At 34.9% G+C, this 14,341-nt stretch overlaps 1 protein-coding gene across 8 annotated transcripts in view; it reads right to left on the bottom strand.

Moving 5' to 3' along the window:
• DMXL1 (Dmx like 1) overlaps positions 1 to 14,341 on the bottom strand; it is an 85,964-nt gene that overhangs the window by 27,581 nt on the left and 44,042 nt on the right. For all 8 annotated transcript variants that reach the window (XM_062018979.1, XM_062018980.1, XM_062018983.1 and 5 more), the window contains 9 exons: positions 12,617 to 12,786; positions 11,842 to 11,939; positions 10,957 to 11,122; positions 9,935 to 10,184; positions 7,284 to 8,377; positions 6,831 to 7,022; positions 5,551 to 5,627; positions 5,238 to 5,365; positions 3,237 to 3,485 (listed from right to left, as the gene is read on the bottom strand). In XM_062018979.1, the coding sequence (XP_061874963.1) occupies positions 3,237 to 3,485; positions 5,238 to 5,365; positions 5,551 to 5,627; positions 6,831 to 7,022; positions 7,284 to 8,377; positions 9,935 to 10,184; positions 10,957 to 11,122; positions 11,842 to 11,939; positions 12,617 to 12,786 (2,424 nt within the window). The remainder of the gene's footprint in view (positions 1 to 3,236; positions 3,486 to 5,237; positions 5,366 to 5,550; positions 5,628 to 6,830; positions 7,023 to 7,283; positions 8,378 to 9,934; positions 10,185 to 10,956; positions 11,123 to 11,841; positions 11,940 to 12,616; positions 12,787 to 14,341) is intronic.

Here is a 14,341-nt window from a genome sequence, read left to right as displayed (position 1 = left end):
AAGTAAGACCTGAGAGCAGGACTGCACCTCCATAATCTGGAAACATTTTATGTGCACATCCTTATTATCAAAGCATCTATTTCTCAAAACCTATGCATGTTAAGCAAAACTCACCATAGAAAGAGCCCATGGTTTATCATTTCTCTCTACCAAAGCACTCAGAACTAATATTTGTTTTAAAACTTTAAGTGCTTGGCAAGTTAAAACAATCAGTGGAGAAATATAACTCAACAGTCAAGTACTATGAGATTTTTTACTTTCTATATCTGAAACCCAAAATGAGTCTAGAAAATATACTTGTAAAATATTCAAGTCTAGGAAGTAGTTTTCCGTTTAATTTACTCTTGTACCACAGAATAAATGAATATATTAAATGAAATTATGATGTCTGTCAAAGCAAAACTCAAACTTTTCTTTAAGAACCTCCTAGATTGTAGAGAACTTACCATTTCTATACAGACTTGATTACAAAAGTTTTCTAAGGCAGTTTTGAAGAGAAACTACATGGTAAGTATGATTCTGAAAATATCTACTATAAGCAATAGTAAGGTTATTTAGATGCTAATTGCCTCTTTGAAAACAAAACTTATCCACAATTTTAAGACACAATGTAAATTCTTAAATGCTAACCCACTTTGTCAAAATCATTTGCTGCAACTACAAAACAAGGAAAATTATCCGGAGAGTATAATAGGTCAGGCAGAATTCTAAAAAGCATACAAACTACTATAGTATTTTTACTGTAAAATAGGCAATAAACCAAAAGTTTATTTGAAAAACTAATTCCTGACAGAGGTCAGGATTTCACAAGACTATCAGGAACTATTTTTTGGCTTTCTGTTTTTTAGTTTGTGCCTAATGTGATCATATTTATTTAAAGGATGTTACATCCAAACCTATTATATGCTCAAGCAAACTAAAGCAAAGAGCAGAAAGAGAAATCACATAACTTGGTCAGCACTATACATAGCACTATAAACTCTTAAAACAAGCTTGAAACTTGAAGATTGACATCCACATTCAGATAAAGTGCCAAAGGACTGGAGAGTGGAGAAGACATACTGAACATACAGCGTCATTATACTGGAATTTTTAGCCTAAAGAATTTTTACGTTTTGATCTCTATTTGAGAGTGAAAACACTTCACAAAAAATCTAAAAATGAGGCAGAAAATCTAGTTATGGATATCAAAACGGGAAGCTATACAAAGTCTAAATCATATTATGGAAGAATGTGCCACCGCTGATTGGAACAAGCATTTCACTTATTTCTTGGTGTTCATTTCTGACTCTTTTTTTTCTTTTTTTTTTTTTTAAAGTGACAGAGAAAGAATGTTTTCCAAAATTCTTTCACACCAATTTGCCCTAGATAAGCAATCATTAAAAACTAATAACAGACCTACAGAATCCTAGAACTATGCAAGCTGAAAGAGAAGACCTGATCCAACTCCTTACTCAGTAAAGAGATGACTTAGGTAATGGCCTAGTTTGTTCAGGTTTTGAATAATGCCAAAGATGGAGACTCCATAACTCCCTATTTCCCCATGTTTAATGATCCTTACAAACTAGTGTTTAAAAAGATCCCTTCTTCCCTTAAATTTTGAGTTTCAGCTTCTTTATTTTTCCAGCAATAGTTTTTACTAATTCAGATAGCCAGCATTCATTTTAAGAAAAACATCCAGTAGACAAGCATTTAGTATACATTTCAGAATACAATTCTAAGTAAAAACAATTAAAAACAGTAGAAGCAGCAGCAGTAACGGGCCTCAGTATACGGTTACCAACATCTAGGAAATTTAGAATTGCCAGCAAAAGCGAGCATGCCATCCAAAAATTCTGATATGGCAATGCAATTACCTTAACAAAATGACAATGAGAAATATTTATTCAATACCACAAAGAAAACTGGTCAAATCTAGAATATTAACTCGGTAATTAAGAAGCTCTAGTCTTGAAAATAATTTTCTACATGTCCGACAAACTCTGTATTTAAACAGACATTTTCCTTAAATGAAAGGTAAGACATTTTATATGTAACTTACCTCTAATATCAATAAAAACATAGTTAAAGTTATATTTGATAGAGATTCAGAAGTGATGTACAGTCAACATAGGTTAAGCAATCTTATCTTTAAAAAAATCTTCCTTTCAAAAATTTAGGTAACCTCCAGGATTGTTGCTCTTAGTTTTACAGAAGTCCAACTAAATAACAAACTACAAATCTGTTTCAAAAAGAAGAGCATTAGAGAATTCATTCTGGACCTCAACATAATTTATAATCATCTGAATTTAAAACTTTAAGGTTGTTTGCTTTCCTAAAAAGTTCTCAGACTATGCAAATTGAATATCAACAAGATACTTTCTCTTTGTAACATCTAGAATGAACACTTAGAAATTCACATGCATGGTAATGCTTATATTCAAAAAGCAAAACAAGCAGCTGTCCAACAAAGATATGAAACACTTCTGATCCTTTCAAACCATGGTCACAGTCATTTTATACATAATATTGATTTCAAAGGACGTATAGCAAGAGTACAACAGCACTGCCAATTATCTTTTTTAAAAAGGCCCAATTCCACTGCTTCTTTAATTACAAAACTTTGCTTTAAAATTTGATGTCATGGCTTGCAAACAGAAGTTTTTCTGTCTTTCTACATGTGCAAAGAAATCACACATAGCAAACTGCATGTCTAGTACTAGTACATGAAGTCTAGTACTAAATCTGGTATCTTGCCTGAAGATTTAGTAGGACTATGAGTACTGAAGGCAGTAAGGGATTTGGAAAACCCCACACATTCCATGGAGAACACTACTACCTGATGTGGGCTAGGCATTGGAAAGTGCCTACCTGCCAAAGAGAGAAAACATACTGTATTTGTAAAATAGGAATATATTCCTGTTATTAGAGAACTGGAAAGCTTTAAAATTAACTTTTAAACTAGGCTGTAACAGTACTGAAAATTTTCTCTTTAAGATGAACTTCACTCCCTCACATCACAGCAGTTGTGCTAATACGAAACTCTATTTCAATAACATTCCCTTCTGCTTACTACTCTCTTTTGCACACTACTTATGCTAATAATTTTGGATCCTTGTTTTTCTTTGAACATCTAACAATATATTGAATTATTACTGAACAAAAACTATTTAAAGTAATTACTCTAAAGCTTTCAGTAGTCACATCATTTTCTTAAACAATCCAGATCATAAATGTAAGTAAAACAATTAACTAACCAGTTTTTGTCTTTAATTGGAGTTGTCCTCTGCTGGGTGTATGTGCTCCACCTCCAAAGATAGCAGACCACATTTTGTTGTTCAGTGGATGAGCCATAATTCTGTACAATTCATTGCTAGAATGTGTTGCTAGGCCATGGATGAACAGACTTAGGTAGACTGCAGTTAGAATTTCACAAAGTAAAACTGTGAGACCTGGCTGAGCTTCCTCACCAGTAGAATTCAAGAGACGTATTAGAGCTGTTATTCCTGTTTATAAATTTAAAAAAGAAAAAAAAAAGAAGAAGAAAAAAAAAACCATATATGTTTGTATGAACATACTCTGGATTATCATGGGTATTTTATACCTTCTAATTATTATTTAGTACCTTCTAAATGTAGAAAAATTTTAAGTTTTAGAGAAAACTGAAAACTCCAAGAGACAGTACCATGCTATTTATTTTTAACACTTCATTATAGCTTTTCAGCTTCACATTTTGAACTAACAGTTAAAGAAATACATACAAACTTTTCAAGACTAACAGAGGAAAGACCACGAAAAAAACCACTCAATTTTTGGGATACATCTTAAATAAAACACTGGGCAGCTGTAATTCCACTCCTTGGTACCGAACCTCTGTGATACATTCAGTTACATTACTGACATGAATCTTTCTTCTCCAATGTCTCAAGCTCTCTTTTTTCTGGCTCCTCACTTCCTTCGGCAAAAGGTTAGCTTTTTACTCCCTACTTTTAATCCAGTGCCTCACAGTACATTCAATACACAGCATTCAAATCTTAAAATAAAACCACTAATCTGCTCATTGACTTTGCTGTGGTGTTTCTTTCACTGTGGTGTTTGTAACTCCAGCATAACACTTGATATTGAAATATCCTCACTTTACAGTGGTAAAACCAACTGAAAAATCATGGGTATCACCTTGAACTACATATTGTGACACAATGTTTTTCCGCTTAGTACTAAACATCTTGTAGTGTTCTTATGCTCCTATAAAAAGGTGTAGAGTTTCCGTTGTGGGTTCAACTGTGTCACTTTCTGCACATAAATGAAAACACAAATAACATTGGCCAAAGAATTCTGTTTCATGTCATACACTCACATTTGCTCATAAAGCATATGAATTCATTAAAAAAAGAGAAATCAGTTCAAGGTGATGTTACCTACAAGCATAGACACTAACAACCCCTTTTTTCATTCATTATAAACTTCACTCTGCAATTAATGAAATAAGGACAAAGCAGATTCAATCTGTTTTCTCTTGAATATCTGCAGATTCAGTGACAGGTTTTGTGGAAAATCAAAAACAGTCTAGCATTAAACACAAAGACTACTTGAAGCTCTCTAAATTTTTTTTCTGTGACATTTTCTTATTGAAAAAAATCAAATCCCATATGGGACAAGCTTACATTGAAGTTAGTGTTGTAAACAGAACTTCATACAGACATGTACTCCATAGCTTACACTACCAGTGTGACCAGTGTACCTTCATTAGCATAGATGCCAGCATACGTTAAGAATTACCTCATGTCCTGTGTGAGTTTTAAGGCTACAAAAAAACGTAATTCAATAAAAATTTCTCACTGTTAATAGTTTCAAGTTAGTTCAAAAGTTGTATATTGACGGAGTACACTAAGACAGCCTTTCAAATCCTTTTCAAGAGTAAGAAAGTAGAATGATGGTGATACTGATTTGTTGCCTGCAGATGGAGCAAGCAGAGCACAGGACAATACTTCATCCTTCTTGACCTGTACTAGAGCCCCAACACTGAAGTTTTTTAGACAGAGAAAGCAGTCTAAATCAAATTGACTTAGTGAATAATCAGAATTGTTAGCTTACAGCTTTTCAAAAATCAAGATAAAGTTTTATTGTAGTAACATATTTTTACCTTACAGCTGTTACAACTACTACTAGAAAGTACAGAGCATAGCTACATGCTCTTACAGTGGATCCAGACAACTTTGTTTTCCTTAAGAGGAAAGAAACAAATCAACTCTAGATACCTGGCCACTGAGAAGGTGATGTATTGGGAGTCATTGTTTCTTCTAAGCTTGTTGTTCTTAGAGAATGGCGCTGAGTTAATAGCACTGTCTGATACACTGTTCCAGTGAACTGATTTGCTTGAAATGAGCTGTGAAACAGAAAAGTGGGATGTTGTATTTACCAAAAAAAAAAAAAAAAAAACCCCAAAACAAAAAAAAACAACTCTGTTCACATGACAGCCCTTTCTAGATATTCTGGTGCACTGTCTAGTATACCATCACAACAGCAAAACTGTCAAATATCCTCTGAAAAGTACTTTTCATAGATCTTTACCTGTAGCTGTGGCCATCACAAAGACATTGGTAGATGCAAGCAGAGAGGGATGCTGCTAAGGTATGTATTACATATATCTGCAAAACAAAATTTACAGAACATATTATACCCAAGATGAACAGTGGTAACATAGCCTTTCATGTACAGAGACTTGTGAATGTGACAAGCGCTGAATATGGAAGATACAAGCACTTTTGGAAAAAATTACTTATAAAGTCATCTTCTCTTCAGAAATAATTTCATATAAATCAATTCACTTTGCTATGAAAGGGATTAGGAAGTACTCATGCACTCCATCAACTCATTATTTCAGATCAGCTTTAGCTGCAATGTTTTAAATTAAGAAACAGTAACATATTTAATCTCTGTACAACGCTCTTAAGTGATTCTACATTCTACAAAGTAGCAATATGCTGTTTCAGAACTCAAAAGATTTGCTTTAGAATGAAAAAAATTGCAGTTTTGAATCAATTTTTGTGCAGCTCTCAGGCACACATACAACTTAGTATCACACTGATCATTTTTTTTATCATAGCTGATACTTCTCAATGTATCACAAAAACTTACATAAAGAGCTACAGAACCTGTTGAACAAAAGGCACAGTTAAAAAAAAAGAGCTTATTATATTTATTTGTGTTCCCTCTTAAATAAAGCAGAGACTAGGAATTGAGCAATTCTTGCATGTTCTCTAGAGATCCCTAGTAAAAGCAAGCATTATTTCGGACCCAACGCATACAAAACTCCAGGAAATATTTAACATAACACTTTTGTTTCCAATCCAAAGTTAAATACAGAATAAATCTTACAAAAACATAACTTAAAAACCCAGACTATATTTTACTATATGATTATATAAATTGTTCCACAAAAAAATGTCTTGAGTTTACTGTTCTTTCCTGACAACCAGTTTTCATACTTCAGAACTTAATTTTACCTAGGTCTATGACTGAAATGCAGGGTTTGGCATTAATATAACAAAAGTAATGACTGCATCATCATAAAGACAAATGTGACACTAACAGTGTAGTACATGTCTTCAGTAACAGATGTCATCTTGGACAAATATCCATTCCTAAGGCCAGTTCACTTCAGCTTGCTGAACCAGATGCTCAGCATCTCAACAGTAAGTAATAATCAGTAGACATTTATTTTGGCATAGTTTTATTACTTGTTAGGTTCACCAGATAGTTCTCATGTTGTCAGAAAGATTCTTGACTTCAGCAAACTGGAAGTGACACTAACAACAAATTCAAACAACTATAAAAAAAAATATACACACCTTGTTGTTCTGAGTATCTGGATGAGGTGGAGAATCAAGGTTTATTATGGCATGTAAAATATCATGAGTTAAGTTACCAAGATGTAGCAGTGGATTAGCCACCACTGTTTTGGCACTAGCTGTGCAAGCAAACAGGAGAGGTATGGAACTTTGCTCTGGTAGAGGGCTGGAAGGTATCTGTACTGATTGCTCCTAAAAATAAGCAAGAACCACATAAGGTGCTAGTACAGTTTCCTGAAGAGATCAAAAGAACTTTTGAAAGAGAAAGGGATTAAAACCAACAGAAAAACCCCATAACTTACAGAAAAGGTAACATGCTAAAAACAGTGTTCCATTTATCACAAAACAGGTGTATGCTATAGTAGGAAACTTCAACAATAATACAAAATACCTTCAAAAAAATGTACAAGTAATCTGACACAGAGAAAACACAAACTAAGCTCCCCCACTTACTTGCTGAGATTCCTGCAAGAGTAGAATTAATTCCATTCTGACTGATGCCAAACCTCCACCGTGAGAGCCATGAAGTACACAATAACTAAGGAACATTCTTAGGAGAGACTGGTATTTCAGAAGCCATTGACGTCTTTTCTGGAAGTCTTCTTTCTGTAGCACATTTCTTCGGTGGTCAGCTAAATCGTCAGTATTTTCATGTAATGTAGATTCCTCTGGAATCACACTAATTCCTGACTGTATCTCTTCTACTTCCACACTATAATCACAGGTCTTTTGCAGAGCTACCACTTCTCTTTCAAGCCACTGATAAAGCTGATACCTCAACTTCCCACCATCTACCTCATAACCAGTGGACAGTGTACGAAGCTCTACAGTAAGAATTTTCAGACATGCTCTAAACTTCAGTTGTGCTGAAATTATATCTTCTGATGGACTTAGGATATCTTTGTCATCAACTATACTAAAAGATTCCGTGTAGCTAGAACCCGTTTCATATAATTTTTCAGTTTTTTTCAGAGGTTTTAGCTCTTTCATTACCAGGGAAGAATCTTCACTCTCATCACTTCCATCACTATCTGACTGTAAGTTTAAGTGATCTTCTTGGAATACCATACTGGGCTGACTCCAGTCAAAGGACAAAGGAGTCGAACTTGAATGTTGTCCTGAAGAACAATCTGAAGATGAACCCAGACCATTAAACACTGTCTGCGACCAATCCACACTGGAAGACTGGTCTTTTGTTTCTGACTCCTTAACTGGAGAAGATGGGGAGAAATCCTTACTAGTATCCATTAAACTAGGGGATTTACAAAATGACTTTGACCTCTTGACAACGTTTGGCATCTTTGATAACACTTCTAAGGCCAACATAGGACAACCAGCTTTTAGATGAGCATATGCAGTGGTGAAAAATAGCCGTCTTTCACCTAGGTTGATTTTGTCAGCTAATCCACTTTCTACTGTTAGACAAATATGTGTGGAAGATGTATCAGAAGAGCCAAAATGACGTCTCAACAAGAGTGGATGTGTTCTTAAGTAGTTATAGAAGTTAAACACTGAAGGGCTACAACTTGATGAGCCATCTTCTTCATCTGAAAAGATATTGCATCATGAGGAAAATCTACAATTCTGTATGAAATAATCCATCAGCAAAGTTCTAAGTTCATCAGAAGACTATTAGGTCTTAATATTCATTCTAATGTTTACTACATCACACCCTTCTTTTAACCTTCATTTGCACCTTTAGCACCAGAATAATTTGAGAGGGAGAACACTGCCAAATCTGATCACTGCTAAAAAGAGTAGTCTGAGTGGGAGAGCAGGTAATACCTTTAATTTAAAACAGCTACCATTTCTTTTCTTTGTAGTCAGGTCAGTTGTATTGCAGCCAAACTAGACCACGTTCCTGCTCAGTTTACATTTCTGAAATGTCCATCACTACCTCTTTACAAAAAGACAACTTAAAATAAAACTAGGAAATCCATAGCATTTATACATATTAATACCAGTATTACATACAAATAAATTAATTACACGGCAGTACAGCACCTACACACATTATTATCATGTTCAAAACCACAGTACTAAAAACCCTGAAAAGATAAGAGCTTTAGTATAGGATGATTCACACAGCTTTCGAAGAGTCCAAGTTAGCTGACACACACTCTTACAGTTTCATCTATGAGAAGCCAAGACACAATGAACTACAGTTTATAAGGAAAAGATACACAAAAGAGTACCTTTTAAGTACAAAAATAAACTAAAACATGACAAACAGGCCACCGAACTGATTAAAGGATTAGTAACACTACAAAATGATTCTACACAAGAAGATGTATGACCAAGACGGAAACAATATCCCTTCATTTGCTCATATTTATCCAGAGGTGTGTAACTTGTGCTGAAACAGTTTTGTTTTGTTGGGTTTTTTTTAATGAATTACTTCACTCTTGGGATTTGAGTCTTGATTTATCCCTGTGAAGCTTCTCTCAGCAATCAGGACTGAAGCCAGCTAGTCTGCTAAGTACTAAGGACCTGAAACATTTAACTTCCATCAGAATGTTTACTTTATGAAATACTGTAATTTATTCTTACAAGGCCTATAAAGCTAGCAAATGAAAATAATCATTTTTGGAGCCTTACAGACTATTTCAGACGCCACATGGGCCTCCCTGTATTATAGTAAATACAAAAATCTCTTTTCTGGTGGTTATCATTATGGCCAACTATTCTTCCCAAAGACTAAAAGCTATAAAAAAAACGTCTTCCACACTCTGCTGTGCAACTGTTCAATCAAGAGTTTTTTCCTAGGCTGTGATGGAACAAAATTAACTAACAAAGTTCATTTGTCTCTTCATCTTTAAGCCGCTGCAAGCAAACCAGCTGCAACACTGCAAGGTCATAATCATTATTCTGACATTCACATACTTAAAAGTATAAATTAGGTATCCATGTACAGGATATAGGATAATATAAAACAGTCACCACAGTTACTATAAAACCTATTAAAAAAACCTATAAAAAAAGTCATTTTCTATGAAGAGTGAGTAATTGTACAGTACTTGTTCAGACTACATTTTAAAGAAATTACCAATCAAATGAACAAATTGTTAAAACCAACCTAACAGGAAAAATCATCATATTCTTACCTCCATCATCCACAGAATGTTTAATCAAAGTGTCAAGAGCCTTGCTATAATCTTCCAAAATCCAGTAAGCCATACTTCGCAGAAAAGGGTCACAGTGCATGTTTCCCGAGCTCTGTTTTCCATGAAATGCACTTCCCAAAATTCTCTTCTGTAGTATAGATTTATAAGTACTAGATACTTCAAACTCCGACTCATAAAGCCTTGATATTACAAGAGCCAACTGAATGTCATTCAGTTTTTCAAGGCAGACCTAATTGAAAATAAATATATTCACAGGAGTAAACATTGTGATTTCTCCTCTGGTTAAAATGATCACAAGACAGGAAGTGACAAGAATTTATTCAGACTGAGGTAAGCAGCTCTATCAATTCCATTAAAAATTAGCAGGAACTATGAAGAATAGCTCTTTGCAATTTCTTCAGCTGAAGTTCAACATGACAATAGATCTTTGAAATTAATTGGCTTCAATGAAACACTGCCAATGTGAACATGCCAGCTCTTGAACCTGGATGTTTTGGTTACTGAAGTTTTACATAATAAATGAGTCACTATGAAGGAAATTAATTTCCTCCTAACTTCTCAATTCAAACAGACACAGGAAATATTTCTTTTTTGGGGAGGGCAAAGGAATTCTAGGAGACAACCCACATCACTGCAAAGAGAGCCTTCATTCTTAGGCCTCAAAGCCTGTAAGGAAAAACTAAGCTTTCATATATAACAGGGCAGACAATCTGAAAGCCAGTTAATGGCAGGCAGGCCTCTTAATATTACTATGGAGAAGTTAACCATGGGGCTTTTTATTATCACTAATACAAGAGCTAAAATAGAATAAAAGCAAAGATCAAGGATCTGGATTTGTCATTAACTTGGGTGGTGGGGGATGGTACGCAGGGGAGTCAGAGCAGAAGCAAATTAGAGTCATTAGGGGTCATAGTCATGCAAAATGAAAGTCACAATCAGTATTTTTCTAAGTTTGGGACAATATAATCACCTTAAACACAAAAATTTCACTATTTTGTTACCTCCACTGCATCTTTTAAGTGTCCTGCCAACAAGAAAAAAGCTGCAGAATGTTCAAAACGCTGTTTGCCAAGCAAAGAAAAAGCATTCTTTAATGCCGCTTTACGCCACCTGTCCTCAGTAAAGTTGTTTCCAAAAAACTGTGTCATTTTAGTATCTTTTTGAGACCTGTAGATTGAACATAATTGATAAAAATATTCTTATTTTTACTAGGTGCATTATGGTTCATTTTCTCACATGGCAGTAGAATTTCACACAGATCTTTTCATTAGGAAAAGCGGAGGCTCTCATGGTGCATAGAAGCACTCTTCTATGCACTCTCTAAGTGCATAGAAGGCGTCATACTTAAAAATAACAGTTTCAGTAAATACAACACCTAATGTTATTTTCAGCTAATTTGATGCAAATACAGAAAAGTTCATTTTTCCCAAGAGCTCTTAAGAGTGACAATGTAAATTACTTTTAAAAAGTTTGCAACATTGATTTTTATATTACAAAACATGAGTTTGAATTACAGACTTAACTGATTCTTCTGAATTTAAGGTAAAATTTATACCAACATACACTTTTAGAAAATATAGCCATGTTATTCCACACACTACACTAATAGTCTTCAAAAGTAATCAGAATTAGCAGTAATTGAAATTATTCTAGATTCGAGAGAAAAAATTGAAGCATTTGCTTTCAAAAACAGCACCCAGACCATCTCTGTAAATACAAGAAGCTTAAAAACTACCCATTCCATGTAGTGACTAATTTAGAAATTGAATCTTGTTCTCTGAATAGTAGTATTTGTGCTTCTTTTGGGTTATCACCACATTCAGCCTTTTTCCCCAAGTTACACCATACAGTATGAAGCTTCAGGTAAGAGCTGGCCTGTCTCCTACCTGTATAATCCCCAGATCACAGCCTTCTTTCTCATTGCCAGGTAAAAAATGGCTGCATCAAGAGGATCACTGTTTCGTTGAAAGGCTGCTTTAGCCACCTGTCAAGACAGATAAGAACATAAAAACCAACCAGATCTTAAACAGGAATTTTGTTTCTTCTGGCATTCCATGCTCAACAGTGCTTGGAAGTTCTCTTTAATATAGGATCCCTCCTCTAAGAGTCTAACACATGAATGTGTGAAGATAACACAGCTTCAAGCCCTTGTTTTTATTAGCTCATTTAGCTCATGCTTCTCTATTTCCGGAACCTTTTTGGCAGATGAAATCAGATGCTGAAGTCTATTTATTAGCTGCTCTGGTAATCAAAGGATAGATAGAGTCTTGGAGAACAGGCTGGGACTAGTTAAAACAGGAAAGGTTACCTTATGATAACCTTCAGTGCAAGCCAAGAATACTTGAGGTTTTTTAAATGCAAGGCAACTACATGCTCAATCTGTATCTTGAGCATCCACAATGAGCACTGCCATCTTCATAATGGAATATTTAAAAGCCCAAAAGTACCTCACATTGGACTTTGAAACCTAAAGTACTAAAAAAAGTTAAATAAAAAAGCTCACACTCATACAATGAACTATATTTACCCAAAAATGCAGCACAAAATATTCAGAAACACTGAACATACCCAAATATTTAAAACCACATGAACAGAAGGTAAATACAGAAGACAGACATTTGAAAAAAGTCTGGTGATTTTGTTTCTGAATGCTGTGCTTACCTTTTCTATGCATTTCCGCAGGCTGTGGATATTTCGAACCCACCATCCTACACCCATAGCTCTGAGTTCTGACCATGTTGGATCTCCTTTCTGCATTGCAGGTAGCATGCTCAGTAGCTCTTCTTCTGCTACTGAATGAAATGCCCAGGCAAAATGACTAGTAGATAAGCCTACATGTTAAGTCATTAAAAAAGGAAAAAATAGAAAGAGATTCATTAGAAAAATAATCCAGAACCTGAAGTCAAAGGGAAAAGGAGAAGGGAAGGTCGAATTGTTTACTTTAGATTTTAAAGAGCACTGCTGATGAGACAATATAAACTTAATATTTGTAAACATTGCATACCAAATATGCAAAGAAAGCTCACACAGACGAAAACATTTTTCACCTGCCAACTCTTTATGTAAGGTTGAAAAGAAAAGTTACTGCCTGAAGCTCAAAATATAATCAGTGGTATTAAGGTTAGCCATGTTATGAAGTGCAACATACTGATTAAACTTTTAAAAGTTTTGGAAGGCAGGTTCATTATTTTGACTTGGATTAGAAACTGCAAAGTTCAGATTAAACATGTTTTCTACTGTGTTTAAGACAGAGATACAAAATAAAATTGAAAGAAAAAATCATCACAAGGAAAACAGCAATTACTAAGCAGCAGCAAAGCTGTCTACAGATAACTGAAATTCCTGGGGGACAGGAAGATGCTTCTTTGCAGAGGCACAATCAGCTGCACCGCTACAGATGCTCTGGACGCATTTCTAACTTTCATTGATTCCTGAGCTCAGCAGAAGTATCTAAACTAAAAGTATTCACTCAGTTAACTCAGCAGTATTTTGTTGTGGCAGCCCTGACAAATTTCAAATACTGATACAACTGAGGAGTGACAAGCCATAAGACTAGAAATACCATGAACTGTCATGATTAGGCATGAAAGGGTAAAGAAACAATCACAGTCCTCCTTTACATTTGATTAGGCTTAATCAAATCCATCTTATTCTGTTGTCGGCAATATCAAGGTGAAGCTACTTAAAACTATAAGAAAAAAACATTTGAAATAGTTCACTGTATAATTACAGCAAGCATATGAAAAAACATACAGTCTGAGTAGACTGTAAGAGATCTTTTTTTCCAAATATATGTTAAAAACTAAGCAAATGCATACTTTATTTTGTACTGCATTACTCCTACAGAAGGTGATTGGAATAACATTGAAGTACGTTGTGTACCAATTTCTTTGGGGAAGATAGGAAAAAGAAAGAAAAACAAAAACCTGTTAGAAGAAAATCACTTCAGTTCCAAGACCTCTATCTAAAATAAGATAGTTTCTCCTCTGTCATACATTCATATTACAGAATTACAGAATTTTAAAGAATTGGAAGGGACCTTGAATTATCACCTAGTCCAACTCCCTTGCCAGAGTAGAGCCACCTAGAGTAGGTCACACAGGAACTCATCCAGATGGGTTTTTAACGTCTCCACAGAAGGAGATTTCACAACCCATCTGGGCAGCCCATTGCAGTGCTCCATCACCCTCACAGTGAAGAAATTTTTCTTTATGTTTCTGTGGAACTTCTTATGTTCCAGCTTGTACCCATTGCTCCTTGTCCTATCACTGGACAGCACTGAGAAGAGTCTGGCTCCATCCTCCTGACACCTGCCCTTTACTTATTTGTAAACATTAATGATATCACTCCTCAGCCTCCTCTTCTCCAAGCTAAAGAGCCCCAGCT

Source organism: Colius striatus, chromosome Z (genome assembly GCF_028858725.1).
Source record: "Colius striatus isolate bColStr4 chromosome Z, bColStr4.1.hap1, whole genome shotgun sequence".
In the NCBI taxonomy this organism is placed as follows: Eukaryota; Metazoa; Chordata; class Aves; order Coliiformes; family Coliidae; genus Colius; species Colius striatus.
The sequence above is the reverse complement of the archived record's forward strand: the minus strand, read 5'-3'. Positions and strand labels throughout refer to the sequence as shown.